Below are 17,612 nucleotides of genomic sequence, written 5' to 3'. Positions count from 1 at the left end.
TTAGTTCTGTGAATACAATATACATCGTCTAAAAAATGTGCGAACAGCCTCTGTATACCTAGTTTTGACGAAATTATTGTTTGTGTTTGGATTATTGTTTTAAACCTTTTGTATTTGTAATTCTACTTTGGATCATACTTTGGCAAAATGCTGATTTCTTGATATGAAGAGGCAGCTGGCGTTAACATAGGGTAGCCAAATATAACCTCCTGTATTTCGGGTACACACCGCTAACTTAAACATCCGAATTAAAAACATTATATTTTAACGCGTTATTTACAAGAAGCTACGCATTTGTCTTGGTACTGCCATACGTTTACTGATATTTATATTTGGTTTAATTCCTCGCAAGCAACCGTAATAAAGTTTTAAATTTTTTTAGTGCAAGTCGTGCAACTTCTCTCAACTTCTTTCGTCGTGCAACTTTCGGTTATATAAATACTACTTTAATCATTCTTACATTGAATTTAATTCTTTGCAAGCAGTTTACATATAAATGTATAATTTTTTGTTTGTATAATTCTACAAATCATATAAACTTTTAAGTTTCATTTTATTTCTTGAAGGCTGATTGAATTGCAATACAGACCAAATTAGCTATGAGAATAAAATTCTTTCTTGATCACAGAAAATGAGGTATTCAGCTAAATTCAACAGGTGTTAGGTAAAGCCCACCTTAAAATGTTACTCAGCTGAGTTTTTGTTGTAAAAAGAAGGCATGTTCTAAAAAAAAATTATAAAATAAAATAGGGAATACTTTTTTAAACGAAATGATTTGTTCATAAAGAAGATGATTCGCCTTATTATACTAAAAATACCTAATAAAGATATTTTCGTTTATGCAAACTGGAATTCGATTTACGAATGCATAATTTTGTACATAACATAAAGCAAATGGTTCCCAAATTTCAATCTTGGAGTAGTTTTTTTGAGCATTAATTTTACATATTTTTCATTTTTGTACCTAATTTCTTGCAAGATACAAGTTTTCATGTGAAACCACTTTTTTATTACACAAAGGAAAATATGGAAATGCTCATTTGCAGTAATGTTTATAAAGGAAAAGAAATGTTTATAAAAATTATCTTCGGAATTCACGTGCATTCCATCTTTTCAATTAGGTGTGCCGTTTTGAGAAAATATTCGGAATTCATGTTCTATTTATTATTAGAAAATATTTTGCTTCCTTTTCTTATTTTTTGAATCATGTTTGTCATTACACCTGAATTTGTAGCTTTAACTTCCTCTTTGTTTTCATTCTTACTGTCGTCTTCGCCAGGTGCATTATTCTCTTTGTTTATATTTTTTGTGTTATCTTCTCTCAGTTCATCTTCTGCTTCATCGTCCTCAGTTTTATCTAGTAAAACTTTCGGATTATCTTCAGCTGCATTTTCTGCAGTTTCAGTAGCATCCGTTTCCTCTTCATTTGTTTCTATGTCATCTGTAGCAGGCCATGGCTGAGGATTTGATGAACTTTCAGCTGATGCAGACTTTTTGGGTTTTTTTGATTTGGATGCAGACTTTTTGGTGTCCTTTTTTGCCGCAGACGAATGTGATACAGGATTACTAGATACCAATTCGGTTTCCTCAATTTGTGCGGATGTATTTTCTTGTTCAGGCTCTTTCACATCAGTCTTAGTTTCCGGTGACGAATCAACTGATGATTGTACCATGGGCTCGGTAGGACTTGCTACCTGAGCTGAATCTAAAGTGGTTTCTCTCTCATATGATTCATTGTCACTTTCTTTTTTCTTACAACACCAGCAACATAGATTTGAATTTGCTTGTTTCTTACGACACCGGCAATATGAACCTGAACAGAGAAAAGAAAGAGTTCATTCCAAATGTTTTAATAACTTCTACTTAAAATTTGATATGAAGCATGTTTATATGATTTAATAAGACAAAAACAATATTTTCTCCGATTCATTTGTCTCATAGGATCTTATATTTTTTACGCTAATGTCTATATATATATATATATATATATACAACTTTTTAAAATATGAAATAATTTTAATGTAAAATATTTATGCTAATGAAAATAATTATGAACATTATGTTAAGGAATTTTCGTTAGAGAGTGCGAATACACAGACTACTATCAAAAGTATTGCTGCTGTTAGCCATATGAGAAATGATATCTTACCCTGGTAGATATAAGTTCAAATGAAATTTAACTTTTTTTTTCCCCTTTTTGTTGTTGCTTATACTCCAAAAGTCTGATGAAATCAGACAAGATACGAATGTCCGTTGACTCTAAGAAAGTCAAGAACAAAAAGGGAATTGGAAAGACGAGGGCATTTCGAAAAGTAAAGATACAATGGCTCGCATTCCTTAAAAAAAAAAAAAAAAAAAAAAAAAAAAAAAAAAAAAAATTATTTAGAAAACGTGAGTTACATCTTATTAACTGGATTATTTATTATTTTTCGAGATAATCACCCCCGTTATCCAAAAGGGTGCAAAAGCTTTTGTATCCCACAGTCATAGAAGTTTGCCGCCTGTTGGAACCCAGAGCGCACACAATTTCCTGTACCCTAACTTGACAGTCACAACTTCATAAAGAGTTGTCATTGGCACTTCCGGTATGATCTGATGCAATTCTTTCAATTTGAGACGTCTATTCGCACGAATTGCTTCCTCTGTTCTCTGAAGAAGGGCATCAGAGATCACGGATGGCCGACCTGTTCTTTGTTTGTCATGAACATCGGTCCTACCTTCAGAGATATGACGACACCATTTCGTTACATTTTGTCGATTTATAATGTTCCCATAAACAGAAAAAATTTCTTTGTGAATATCCGCTGGTCGCTGACCTTTTGCACGAAGAAAACATATGACGGAGCGCACTTCACATTTGGCGGGATTCTGAATCGGCGCAGCCATTTTAAACACGACCTACTCCAACCAGAATCAACGTTGAAATGCCGAACGACCGCGAGGAGCAAGCTAACGGTTCAAAGTTAACACCTGTGTTGCCAACTTGCTCACCAAAACTTTTCTTTTCCTCTGGCGTACGGTGTATCTTTACTTTTCGAAATGCCTTCGTTTGTCATCTCTTGAGGGACCTAAACAATCCAACATATGTTCGGCCGAAGCTTCATGTTGGTGGCACTTGGTTCAGGCGTCGAAGACATTCCTGCCCGCATAGAAAGAAAGGCACTTTGTCCATTTGGCTAGTCGTGAAAGTGCAGTCCGCCAGCCCTTGCCACATATAAGGGTTAAGGGTTAGATCCATTCCTGGCCTAATACTTAGATACCAGTGATGGGTGGTCGGCGCCATCCACTCCACCATATTTTGTGACTTTTCAGCGACAATAGCTCCAAAAAAATTAAAGCTGGAGAAGGAGGGAGTAAACTGAGTACAACCTTAATTTGCCATTTCGGACGCTACTTCGTTGCCGTAAACGTCTATAGGAGATGGAATGAACTGGAGATGACATCTCGGTGCAGCAAAATCAGCTTTAATTTATGCAGGATAGAAACACTGACTTTATCGTTCACTGAGATCCGTTTGCTAAGATGTAGGGAACTATGGTAATCAGGTAAGATCCATAGATCGCCAAATTCGTTTTTGATTAGAATAGCTTCGAGTTCCAAGTCAGTTTCTATTAATTCACTTCTGAAAATCGAATAGAAATCTGGGATACTTTGGCAAAAAGTCATTTTTTCCTGAGGAGTCTCAATATAAATTCCTCTGCCTGCACTATCAGCAAATTTGCTACCATGTGAAGATCTTGGTCGATGACAAAATCTTAATAGGAGAAGAAACTAGAGAACAGTAAGTGAACGTGGACTCTTGATAGTCCCTGCTGGGAATTCAAGCCATAACATGAAGGATCATTAAGTTTTTTTTTATGCAGGAGACGTGACGAATATGCAGTGCCCTCTCTGGGACCCGAACCTGGGCCTTTCAAATACGAGCCGAGCGTGCTACCATTCACCACGAAGGCTGCTGGAAGGACGGAGAAAATACCTTATAAACGTAACCATGGGGTTAAAAGGTCACAGTAAGGTAAGTGCTGAGACGTCATTTGACTGAAAAGACTGGTTTTCTTCAATCATTGATATTTTCTCCACTTATACTGAAGTATACTGAAGTTTTGTTGTGTCGGCCATAACTAGAAAGTTTGTTACAGTATTTTAGAAGGCTAGCATGTCTTCTAAATTGAATAAATCCACCTCAAAAAGGATAGCTATGCCTCAGACCAGTAAGGATGCAGGCAACGCTTAATTGGACTTGTTATGATTTCTTCAGGTTGGTATCAGAAACACAGCAATGAAGTGGAAATCCGAACTCAAGAATGAGCCGGATGAATGCCAAATATTTGATTCTAAGGGTAACAGAATCAGCTCTCCAGTCTCTAAGTCTCTACCAGCGATGAATTTAAGAATCTTCAAGTTTTTTGTTTTTTTTTTTTCAACTTTTCAAAACAATATGTTTATGACATGCAAATCAGGGTCTAAAATGAAATCCAGATATCTGGGGTGCTTCTCATAAATACGCTTCTGATTATCTAGCTTTGGCTGATATCTATATATGGGCTTATTGGTAGTGAAGAAGGAAACCAATGATTTAGTTGACTAAAACGATGTTTTAACTTGGTTACAAAGTTTGACAAATCCGCCAGACAGTCATAAAGTCTCAATTCAATTTCATCAGTATCAGTTCTAGAGCAACAGAGAGCAGTCTTCCGCAAGCATGCCTATTCTAATTCCAGAAAAGACACCCTCTCTATACCAGCCAAGTATATAGCGAAACAGACCGAATTAAGGACTGATCCCTGAGGAATTCCTTGGATAAGTTCATATGGACTTTAAAAAGTTTTATTAACTTTTTCACCTTGACAGATGTGTGCCGGAAGAAGTCCAATATCCAAGTCAATGTATTGCATCGAATGTTGAAAGCATCACGTAGTTTTATAATCAGTTTATGCTTCCAAACTCTGAAGAAGGCTTTCGTAAGTTGTTGGCAGAAGTTGGCAGGGAACCAATCGCCCTTTAAAAGGGGGGATTACATAAGGTATTTTCTCCCTCCATCCAGCATGTCTTCGCGGTGTAACAGTAGTACATTCAGTGCGTATTCGAGAGGTCCAGGTTCAGGTCAGAGAGGACATTGCATATTCGTCACGTCTCTTGCATAAAAAAAAAAGCGTAATGATCCTACATGTTATGGCTTGAATTCCCAGCAGGGACTATCAAGAGTTCACGTTCACTTACTGTTCTCTAGTTTCTTCTCCTGTTAAGATTTTGTCATCGACCAAAATCTTCACTGATGGTAGCAAATAAGTAATAAAACAGGCACAGAATGATGGGTAGGTTTAAGATTTTGGGTGTCCCTTACAGTTTGGCAGAAATATAACATCTGACTTGTAGTGCTGTGTACCCTTCTAAAGCCGTATTACTCGCTGGGCATTGTTGCTGCCCGAATAAAACTGAACTCTAATTAAAGATTATTTTACATGCTGTAAATATAAATGCAATAGGTCTGAAGTCTTCAGGGGGGGATAGTCTTCTTGCCCGATTTTTTAACTGGAATAACCGCGGCTCTTTTTCATTCCGATAGTAGCCTCCTTTTAATCCAAGAGAGATTAAAAATGTCAAGTAGTCCTTTATGGCATTATTTTCGAGCATTTGATCACGAAGCTCATCAGGGTCAGGAGATTTGTTCAGATCAAGGAGGGCCATCGCTAGGAGAAATTTCTGAATGGAGAAATATTTGATCAAGTCTGGGTATCCGAGATCACAAACACATCTATGGATTATATTTCGTGCTTTTCTCAAAATGGGCCTATCTTCATTTATACAGGGTGGCGCTGGGAAACGGGAAATTTTGAACGTTACAGTTGGCAGCACTGTAGAGCCGGCAGTTGTTCGAAACTTTGCACAATTGTTGTGAACGCATTGCCATTTAGTAATCATGGATCATTGGACTGGTGCGGAACGCGCAGTAGCCGTGAGAGCGTTTTATAAAAATGGTGATAGTGCGACTGCCGGGCAGAGGATATTTCGACAGCATTACCGGCTTGGAAGTCATGGACGTGTCCCATCTGCGCATGCGAATACAACGTGGGTGCGTAATTTTGAAGAAACAGGATCTGTCTTGAAACCTCCAGGTGGCATTCCAATGGTATGTACCCCAGAGAACATTGAAGCTGTTAGAGTTGCAATCGAGAGTCCTCGCCGATCCGTTCGATCGACAGCGTGCATCTTCAGCAGGACGGAGCCACGTCACACACTGCTCGACAATCGATGGCAGCAGTTCGTCAATTGTTTGGAAGACTCATTATTTCACGTAATGGTGACATTGAATGGCCTGCGAGATCCCCTGATCTCAGTGTGTGCGACTTCTTCCTACGGAGATATCTTAAAGGCAAGGTGTACCGTACACGTCCTGCAACAATCCATGAACTGAAGGAGAACATTGAAAAAGAAATCACTGCCATTCCCCAAGATTTGCTACACCGCGCATTCCAGAGTTTTCATAACAGGCTGTTAGAGTGGGAACGCCGAATGGGAGCACATCTTTCCGATGTCATCTTTAAAAAGTAAAGAGACACTTTTGGACATTTTGATTGTGAAAACACAAATGGCATGCTGAATACATGCATTTCGTTAATAAATTACTAGTTTTAGGAATTTATTCGTCGAAATGACGTTATTTCGAAATTTCCCGTTTCCCTGCGCCAGCCTGTACAATCAAGCTTACTTGTTAATTGATAGTGCCCCGCAAGACCATTGGTAGTTGTTTTGTCATCAGGGAAAGTTTGTCCTTTTACGTCTACGTTCTATCTTGTATTACTGAATTACATTTTTCACAGCTGTTCCTGCTCTATGTTAGCTTGACGATTCTCTAAAGTCTTGAGTTAGATGTTCTGGCGTCCAATGTGCCGTACATTTCCTTCCATCTTGATATTTACACATAGGCATAAGTTTTCTTGATCTCAGAATTAATTTTTTAAATCTCAGTCCTTGTTAATCTCAGTCTTTGTTAATTAATCCTTGTTAAGTCTTTGTTTCAGTCTCCCTTTCGTTGGAAGTTTCAATTAGGTGTTTTCTATTTTCCAGAAGAGGCTTTAAAATAGGAACATTTTGTGCATAATAAGACACGTAGCAGTTGCCGCTAGAGGGCTGCAAGCCTTTAAGGACAATTTTCTGAAATTCAGTCAGTTGCTCGCTGTTTTCTTTTTCCCTTAAATTCCATGAGAATCGGGACGTTATCACTTTCAATGTTATTTAGCATGTTGACCCTGGTCATTGAGGAAAAATGTCTGCCCTGACAATCGCGATATCTATAGCCTCAGAGCCTCAGAAGTATTATAGGTGAATGAAGTGTGAGTATAGGAAACATCATTAAGAATCATACATCCCTTTGGTCATCCATCAATTGCAAAATATGATGTTATTTTTATTCATTATTTTAGAATGCTTTGGATATCTAAAAACGAAGTCTTTAACTTTTTTTAATAATATAGAATAAGCATGCGCATATAATCAGTTCTGAATAACACAAATTGAATGTGACTTTAAAATAAGCTACTAATGGCGTAAAACCAATACGTGCTCAATTTTTGTTTTGAGTGATCTATGAGGAACTCTAAATAGCATAAAATACAAAAAATAGAATAATAGCATAAAAACTTTTTACCAAGTGCAAAACATCAGCTTTTGAAGGCATACTTAATCAAAACATTTTAAGGTACTATTCGGTTTCGAGGGCCGTAAAAAATCGCCAAACTATTGTTGATGCCAGTGGTGCCAAAAGTAATTGCGGCAACCCTAACGCAAGAAAGGAAGTACAATAGTAAATAACTATTTAAATATTGATGTTTTAATTCAGATGAAAGGTTAATTTCATACAATATTTCGCTACCGAGTTATCGCTAAAGCATAATGTCATCTCGTTGTTTGTTCAAACATAATTTTCTATAATGAATGATGCCTTTTCTCTGAAAACATTTTCGGTAAAGTGCAGAATCGCCCGCTTATTTCTTTGCCGCTTTTTACAAGGGTAAAAGCAATTGGAATTTTGTCAAGTTTCTTTTACTTTTTAAGTGACAATAGGTCGATGTGTACATAGATAAAGTCAAGGGAGTGCGCAGTGCCATTTTTGTGCAATTCTGGGATTTTTTTTTAAAGTGAAAATAAGTCGATGTGTACATGGATATGTAAGCGCAATTCTTAATAGTGCGTCAAGCAGTGGGTGATTCTGCACTTTACCCAAAATTCTATCGCAGAATTTTCATCATAGGCAATTCCCAAATTGTTAAATCCATAGGATATCAAAAAAGGAATTAAAAATTAAACTAGTATTTCAATAGCGTCTTAAGAAATATAGAACTATATAAACTTACGCAATCTGAAATCACCGCATACGCGCGATTTGGCACGCTGTTAAATGGCCGTGTTTACTAGATTTGGCGCTTTCGCGCATACATTTTCGCTGCAATTTTTTTACAGCCCTCGAAACCGAATAGTACCCATTTTAATAATTATATTAAAGAGTAGTCCATGAAAGAAAAATTTACATGTTTTTAAAGTTAACACTGAAAACGAAAATACAATTGAGAATTTTAAATCTGAAATTAAAATTAGAAAACTAGTATACCATGACTAGTATACCCCCCCCGAAAAAAAAACAAATACCGTTTTTAATAATAATACGGGCCTTGTATGCACAAACAAATATTAAGAAAGTATTAAGATAACTAACATTATTGCTTAATTTTTATGTTAAATTAAATAAATATATTTACCTCAAATAAATACATATTACCTGCATTTAATATATGTTACTACTGAGCTTTACCTCGAAGACATTTATAACTTTCAATTATCTTTCTTGTTAAACATATTTGATTTATCAAGTTCTCCATGCCATCCTTACTTTTTTCCATACATTTTTTTCCTTGTAAAACCCCATCAGAACTGCAAAGTCGTCTCATATGTGAAGATGTCTTATATTCGTGCGAACACAATAATTAAATATGTTTAGAGCTGATTCTTATATATAATAGGTTGATTTCAATTTTCTAACCCGTTATTTTAAGTTAAATTAATTATCCATCAAGCCTCGTTTTATTTACCTGCCAGAATGTAAGTTTTCAAATTTTCAGAGTAAGTAGAATGAAGGAAGTATTTAAAGAAAGGTTTTTTTGAAGGTAAAATCAGAGCGTGTTCTACCTGCTCGAAGGCCACGTTGCTAACTTTGATTCTCTCTATTAGAATTGGCCCACCAGCGGCCGAGCGGTAAAGTCGCTGAACACTGGTAGTTCGGTCCGAGGTTCGAATCCCGCGAACGGGCTGGCTGCATGGGCGTTTTCGTGGTTTTCCCCATGTGTAACGTGTATACGAGCCAGTTTCCCTTAGAAAGTCCTCCACGAAAGGCATCCCTCCCCTTAGGCAGATAGCCCTAGTGTGCTTTGCCATAATTAAATACACCACCACACCACACCACACCACCTCTATTAGAATTTTGCGGCGTTGAGTTATTCTTGCCATTAGGTTTATTTATGCCGACTTCGGTCAGAGCCAGCTTGGGCACTAGTTAAGCCGTTAGGCTATACTTAAACTTCAATAATTTTATGTTTATCCATTATCTTTGATTTTAAGCCAAAAGTGTTCGCTTCTGTAAACATGAGTTGGTGCCGTCTGTTAAACTTTATTCGGATAAATCAAAGGGTCCTTTACATCCTTTCATCTGTCTCTGTGGTATTTATATGACACAGTGAAAAGTCACTAGCTGTCTTTTAGAGGTCTGGTCTAAAAGCATTGTCTCGAAGAAGACCAGATCCTATAATACAAATGTTATCAACAAATTGAGGAATGATGTACAGTAAGACCCCGCTTAACGCGGGGGATACGTTCCATCAAAGTAGTGCGTAATGCGAAACAGCGCTAAATGAGGCTATCTTAACATGTAAATAATGGGGTTAGGGGAAGATGGATAGAAAATTGGTTAGGTATTAAATTTAATAATGTTTTTTAATAAAAATAAAACCAAACATTTATTTCTTACAAAAATAAAAACAATATAAACGAATATACTTATAAAAACAAATAAAATTCTCAGTCAGTCAGATCATTCAGTCTATTCTGTGTTTCCAATTTTCTGCCCTTTTTATCAAGAAGGCATTATGATAGATTGGCTTAATGGCATATTGCGTTCAATTTCGTCGTCAATCCATATAGACTGTCGTTTTTCCATTTCCTCTATTATGTTATTTTTAGAACGGGTAATTCTAGTTGCAGAGCTTGACGTAGTTGCAATTGCCGATGACAGTATTTTTTCTTTATTTTTAAGAATTGTCCTTATTGTTGAAGTTGCAAAATTCAATGCAGCACTAATTTGAGATTGATGTTCACCAGAATCTAATCTTCTAATCACTTGCATTTTAGTTTCCAGTGAATGCTTCTTCTGGTTGCTTTCTTTTCTTTTTTATATTATCATCCATGATAAAAACTAAAGATCACAATATTTGCCACTGTATTAATCGTTATAGTATTATATAAATTTATACTTACAATAATGTCAACAAATGTTTCAAATGATAAAAATGCGTCCGTACAGCACCGCGCCAAACAAGAAACACAACTACACTGTTTCGGATATGTTATTTGAAAACCTAGTGCTGCGTACAACTTCGGGGAATCCCCGGGTCGAAATAAAAGAGCGCTAAACCGAAACAGCGCTAAACGAAAAAGCATTAAGCGGGGTCTTACTGTACTATAATAATACAACACAGTTTTACACAGTGAAAATAAAGGAGCATTAAACGGTACTTTTCCGTTTCGCCGGCGCGAATCTCGCCAAGTAGACTTTATTGGCGAAAATACAGAGTATACACATAAAAAGTGTTGACAAATGTTAGTTCTAAGAATGTTTTATTTTGAAGGTATAAATATTTTAACGTAGTTTAAAATTTTGTAAAAAAGCCAATAAATAAAGACAATAAATTGGTAAAAAGACATTAATTTAAGAATATACTATGCTTTCATCGTACAACATCCTGATTCGCCTGTTCATATCACGTGACCCCAAGTGATATTATCTCACGTAAACTACGCTACAAAAATCTAATTCTCTCAATAATTATCAACATTAATTTCAAGTTAAATCTTAATTTGGAATACAAGTTTAAATGCAAGAATTATTTCAATTCGTACGAATAGCTTACTCAGAAATTAAAACCGCAGTGCTTTACTTCGCTAGTACGTTCTCATTAGAATGGATGAATTTAACCCTTGACTTTGCCTTTTCTATATTTTCGCCATCGGGTGAGCGGTGTGATTGCATCCTAATTGACTTAATTATCGCCCGCGAATGGCCTTAGGGCATAAAATTGAACTATCTGGTAAAAATTCTATGGAATTGTATGCTAGTATTGAAAGAAACAATCAATCTGATAAGAAATGGCTGCGACTTGTTTTGAAAATGTAAAAGTTAAAGTAAAAGGTTACCAGCGAGGATATTTCGTTTGGCATCGATTGTACCATTACTGGCGACTTTATCGCTTGCGCCGGCAAAACGGAAAAATACTCATTAAACATTAAGAATTCACATACGGAAACTGCACATTGTAAACTTGTTCAATTTATAAATTACTGTTTAAAATAAATTTTTAAGTATAGCAACTCAGTTTAAAAACGTATAGAGGCTTAAATGCTCACTAAAATTGAAAATATTTTACTGAACTCTTCAATATAAAAAAAAAAAAAAAAAAAAAAAAAAATGCTGAAAATGTCTTACTTCTTTTCTTAGTACCTCCTTTTCTTTTCTCTGACATTTTCTCGAAAGCCTTATTTAAAACCTTAAACTCCCAGAATTTTGGCTAGAAAGAGGGGGGGAAATATTTGAATTTATTTCACGCTCTGAATTTTAAGAAATTTTAATTACATATATAAAAAAATATTATGTGTCTTCTTTCGATTAAATTGGATTGATTCTTTTTTTTTTTTTTTTCTTTTTCGCTAATTATTTCTATGTGATGCTTCATAACCTTAAAATGCCTAATGAAAATAAAAGTAATTTCTTACTCTGAAAAATATTAGAAGGTTTCATGTGGTTTTCCAAATTTCTGTATATTTTAAAGCAGAGATATGTCAACGGAAAAGAGATATTTTTTATTTAGTTTATGGTATGAAAAGTAAGTGAATAAAAAGAAAATCTTCTATATGTCTGAATATTCTATACGTCTTTGAATATAAAAATGTGCTAAACTCTAAGGGTAAACTTAATGACTTATTAATCAAACCACGAGGGAAATTAAACCTTTTTTAAATGATTGATTTCACTGTAAAAAATGTATACTATTTAATATACTGTTGCTAAATTATAAGAAATTTTGGTACTGTTCGGTTTCGAGGGCCGTAAAAAATCGCCAAACTATTGTTGATGCCAATGCTGCCAAAAATAATTGCGGCAACCCTAATAAGAACCTAACGGCAAGAAAGGAAGTATAATAGTAAATAACTATTTAAGATTGATGTTTTAATTTAGATGAAAGGTTAATTTCATATAAAGGTTAATTTTATATGAAAAAGGCTAAACATGACTGAATGGAAGTATAATAGTAAATAACTATTTCAGATCATTATTATAATTTGCATAAAAATTGCTAAACATAACTGAATGGATGCCTTCATCGCTATTTCGCTACCGACTCATCGCTAAAGCGTAATTTCATCTCGTTGGTTGTTCTAACGTAATTTTCTATACTGAATGATGCCTTTTCTTTGAAAATATTCTCGGTAAAGTGCAGAATCGCTCACTTATTTGTATGCCGCTTTTTAGAAGGGTAAAAACAATTGGATTTTTGTTAATTTTCTTTTACTTTTTAAGTGAAAATAGGTCGATGTGTACATAGATAAAGTCAAGGGTGGGCGCAGTGCCATTTTTGTGCAATTCTAGGATTTTTTTTTCAAGTGAAAATAGGTCGATGTGCACATGAATACCGAGTATGTGCAATTCTTAAAAACGCGTCAAGCAGTGGGTGATTCTGCACTTTACCCAAAATTCTATTGCCGACTTTTCGTCAGGGCAATTCCCAAATTGTTAAATCCATAGAATATCAAAAAAGGATTTAAAAAAAAAAAAAAAAAAGGATTTAAAAATTAAACTAGTATTTCAATGGCGTCTTAAGAAATATAGAACTATATAAACTTACGCAATCTGAAATCAGCGCGTACGCTAGATTTGGCGCGCTGTTAAATGGGCGCGTCTACTAGATTTGGCGCTTTTGCGCATACATTTTCGCTGCAATTTTTTTACGGCCCTCGAAACCGAACAGTACCGAAATTTTGGTTAATATTCCATAATCGGGGTGAGCGCCAAACTTGGCGAGAGTTTTTTTATTTGGTACGAGTTTGATTTGGTTGTGGTTTCCGGCTGTATGTTTTCTGGTGGCAAACGTAGAGCTTTATTTCGGTAATTCTAAGAGTGCAAATTTAGTGTAGCCATAAGATTTTTTTAAAATTTAATTTTGAAATACTGTGTTTGTTTTTAACAGTTTTACTATTTATTATTATTATTATTATTATTATATGTATATTTAATATTATATTTATAAAAATATTTGCAGAAGGTTAAGCTGTTGTCGGTGGGAGAATGTTGGATTTCCAGATGGCGTGAAGTAATGAATGTTTTCATTTAATTTTATTTAGTTAATTATTATTATTATTATTATTTTTAGTTATGTGGCAATCAAAAGATGTGGACTATTTAAAGTTTTGAAGTTTTGAACGAAAGTTGTTGCGTTGAATTCCACGGCGTTGTTTTATCATTTAATCAATTTCATTTACTATTCTGTTTAGACACAATAATCACTGTTCACCACTGTAAACAAAAATTTGCCATACTGTTTACGTTTAAAACTCACTTCGTAGTGCTCTGATCTGATAAGTGTATATATTTATTTACTCAATAATTATTTACAAGAATTGTTCATTCTACGATTTTTATGATGAATTATATAGATAGGACTATGTTTTTACTTGCAAAGCTGTTGAACTTTGTTTTACTCATCTAGTATTTTATCACCTCATTTTACTATTCTGTTTACATAAAATAACGGCGTTTCACTACTGCAAATCACATCTTAGTGCTTTCATTGCCGCCAAAAAAATGCGCCAAATTTTGAAGGCCAAAATAGTTTGGCACCAACTTACCCCGCTTATGGAATATTAGCCGAAATTTTAAAGCATATATTTGAATAATTAAAAAATTAAGTAGCAGTTAGCTTATTGAATACATAACTAAAAAAATACTATTTTCAATTTCACATTTTTAAAAATAAGTTTTATTTGATTTGAAAATAACATTTCTTCCAGTTTTCGGTATTTAATTAAAAACAGACTTTTTGGAATAAAATGAAATTAGATAGAAATCATACATACCTATTCAATATTACTAAAAAGTACCCATAAGATGAGCAAGTGCAATGAACATATTTGACTGCTGAGCGAGCACTTTTAACTGTTATTTTAGATTATGCAACTGCAGTCTAATTAAAGGCCTCCAAGCATTTTAAAAATATTATATAATAAAAACAAAGACAATCAAATTTTCTGACCTTTGTGTGAACATCATATCCCAAAATACGTAACTAAAACTAAGTCTAGAAGAAAAGTATTTTCCCAAACATTATTTGTTTTTTAACACTCATTTACACGTAATTCTGACTCTAAATATTGAATTTTGCATTATCTATTGTTGCCACTAACAACTTTCGTATAAAACAAATCCTTATTTAAAATCGTATTTAGTTTACGATATAATTTTTCTCACGAGTAGTGATTCACTTTAATACTCTTTCTCAGGAGTTAAAATATAAATGAAATATACCTTTTACGTCAAATAATTTGCTATACAAAAACTCAAGATTTATCGTAGGTATCGACTTAATTATAGTTGTTAAATATAATGTTAAATTTTGCACTGAGAAAAAACAAACTTGAAAAATAGAAATCTGAGATTTTATTAATTAAACATTTAAATATCTTTTTTTTTCAAAGAAATGTTTTTCTTTTTTTAATATTTTATTACAAGCGATACACTGGTGAAAATATGTTGTCAATTCTCGTGAAAAACGTACTCTTATTGTGCTTGTCTCTACATATAATAAAAGAAAGAGTCTGTCTGTGTGTGTGTATGCCTTTCGTTCGCGCTGCGCGTAAGCTAATAGACCCACGGCTACGAAATTTGATACATAGGTGCAACTAAACAAGAGCCAGTGCACCTCGAAGCGATTTTTACGAAATTCGAATTCGAATTTTTTTTATTTTATGTTTTGTGAAGAAATCGCGTCATTTTGAGACATAATCGGCTATAGGAAGCGAGATTTTACTCCACACACTCCATTTTCGTCATGAAACGTAGGCACTTAGCTATTTTACGAACTTAAAATAAATTCCGTGTTTCAATAAATCGATTCAATACGAATTTATTTAACAAAGTGAGCTTAACACCTTTTCAACGGGTTTTTTTCTAAAAAAGTTTATTTTTAAAAATGTACTTTTTTTTTTTTTTTTTTTTTTAATTTTTATTTTTGGACACGTTAAACGTTCATCCTTGTAACTGCTTTTACAAAAAGAATTTTAGAAAAATGATAATATTTCGTTTTTTTTTTTTTTTTTTTTAAATTTAAATGAAGCTTTCGAGTACACTTCTCACATCTCACATCTTTAAAAATGTGATTTTAGCAACAATTTTCCTGTCTTATTGTTCTTGATAGATTTTTGATGAAATCGCATCATTTTGAATATTTTCATTCTTTTAGAAATATGGGTTTGGCAACAATTTTTCATCGAATTTCTTACGTCGGTGTTTTTAAGAGATTGGCATATTTCATTGTCATTTTTTATACATATAATACATTTTTATTGATTTTTTTAAAAAATTTTTTATAAAGTTGTTCTGCAGTGTAAAATTCTGCGCGGAATTTTTTGTTTTTTGAGTTTCTTTCATGTTGTTTTTTGCTTATTTCACTATTTGTAAAATACTGAAAAGTTTTGCACGATTTTTTTCCTTCAACGAAAAGTTGATTATTTTTTTATTAGGATAATTAATATTTGTATTAAGGGATATAGCTTATTTCATTGTAATTTTTTTCTCTTCAAAATATAAGATAAAATATCGTTAATTATACTTTGCTTTTCAGAATTTTTTGTTTTTTGTATTCTTTTATGTTATTCATTGCTCATTTCGTTGTCTTTAAGATATCGAAAAGTTTTTAATGAATTTTTTAGGAAACAAAGTTCTTAACCTCCTTTATACCATTTGAGTTCTTAAGATTTCGCAAAGGGAAGTTGGTTAATTTATTTATTAGGATAATTAATATTTGTATTAAGGGATATTGCTTATTTCATTGTAATTTTGTTATACGTAATAACTTTTTTTTATGAAGTTGTTCTGCAGAGTAAAATTCTAAGGAGTTTTTAAATTTAACGTTTGGCCCTTTAGCCATTTTTTAGGTACATTTAAAAGCCAGACAGCTGCCAGTCATTAATACGCAGAGGACTGTAATTACTCTGTACCCGTAACTGTTGTTTCGCATATTACGTTTAAATCAAATTTCGCTAATTTTTTTTTTTTATTTACGGATTTTGTTTTGGGGGGGGTGCTTTCTTTTTGGCTACTCTCAGATAAAATTAGCACGAAAATAAAGTAAGAGGAATATGTTTATATTCAAATATATGTAATACAGTATTCTACGAAATGAAAATTCAAGTACGCATATTGGCTCCTGATTCCATATTAGTCTTTATAATTAGAACTCCGTTTCGAACAACAAAACTGAATAATCTTTTCGTTGCCATTCCATAAACAACAAAAACAAATAAAATGATATTAACCATTATTTACAATTTCTGTATAAGTTCAAGCCACAATAGTACTCCTTTCCCAGTAACTAAGTTACAGTAGAGCATATTATTACCTTCAAAACTCATTATTCACAAAAAAATATTATACATACATGTAATTGCTAATCCGAAATCGACTGAGGGTTTTTATTGTCCGTCTTATACGCGACTGTTTTTCAGGAAGATTTTAATTTGAGGTAAGTTTGTTGGAGGTTTGACAGGTTGTCTTACTGACGTTATTGATTGCTTTGTTGCAACATCTGGTATTTGCAAGAAATAGGCAGGCTTTAATCTATCAATAGACACTGTAACATCTTTGTTTTTTATTTTTACAGTAAAATATTTTCTTTTTTGTCAACCACTTGAAAAGGACCATCGTAAGGAGGTTCTAAATTCTCTTGACAAAAATATCAGGTGGTGTAGGAGTTGTGCTATCTTGGAAACTTTCTCCAGGTAATCGTACATTTTGTCCATAAACCATTTGAGCAATGGTGTATGCAGAGTCTTCTTGCATAGCTGTGCGTAGGCCAAGAAGAACAGTTGGAAGTGTTTCACTCCAGGCCAGGTTGTTGTGTGCCGTAAGTACAGTCTTGAGAGATATATGGAGGCGCTCGATCTTTTCATTAGCTTGGGGATGGTAAGCCGTTATATGTTGTAATTTTATTCCACACATTTTTTATAGGTTGTTGAACAAACTCTGAAATAAACTGCGATCAACGATCTGTGACTAGGCGACATGGCGTACAAAATTT

At 33.9% G+C, this 17,612-nt stretch overlaps 1 protein-coding gene across 2 annotated transcripts; it reads right to left on the bottom strand.

Annotated features, from left to right (window-relative positions):
* Positions 1-541: 541 nt before the first annotated feature.
* Positions 542-14,679, bottom strand: LOC118184106 (uncharacterized). Of its 2 annotated transcripts, none has more exons than XM_035353756.2 (3): positions 14,395-14,679; positions 11,750-11,831; positions 542-1,813 (listed from the first exon to the last, which is right to left on the bottom strand). In XM_035353756.2, exons 2-3 carry the CDS (start codon positions 11,784-11,786, stop codon positions 1,158-1,160), a joined length of 693 nt encoding a protein of 230 aa, XP_035209647.2. In that variant the 5' UTR covers positions 11,787-11,831; positions 14,395-14,679; the 3' UTR covers positions 542-1,157. The 2 variants fall into 2 exon arrangements, with proteins under 2 accessions (XP_035209647.2, XP_035209648.2); XM_035353757.2 differs by having other exon boundaries at positions 14,571-14,677.
* Between the last annotated feature and the right edge of the window lie 2,933 nt (positions 14,680-17,612).

The sequence above is a fragment of the Stegodyphus dumicola genome, chromosome 4 (genome assembly GCF_044657685.1).
Source record: "Stegodyphus dumicola isolate Sdum_Otavi_A_Nest chromosome 4, ASM4465768v1".
NCBI lineage: Eukaryota > Metazoa > Arthropoda > Arachnida > Araneae > Eresidae > Stegodyphus > Stegodyphus dumicola.
This window is presented reverse-complemented; position numbering and strand designations above follow the sequence as displayed.

Excerpts from the sequence above, each read along its gene's own strand:
- LOC118184106 (XM_035353756.2), bottom strand. The coding sequence starts at position 11,786 with ATGTCAGAGAAAAGAAAAGGAGGTACTAAGAAAAGAA. Across the intron at positions 1,814-11,749 it reads AGGAGGTACTAAGAAAAGAA|GTTCATATTGCCGGTGTCGT; the intron begins GTAAGACATTTT and ends TTCTCTGTTCAG.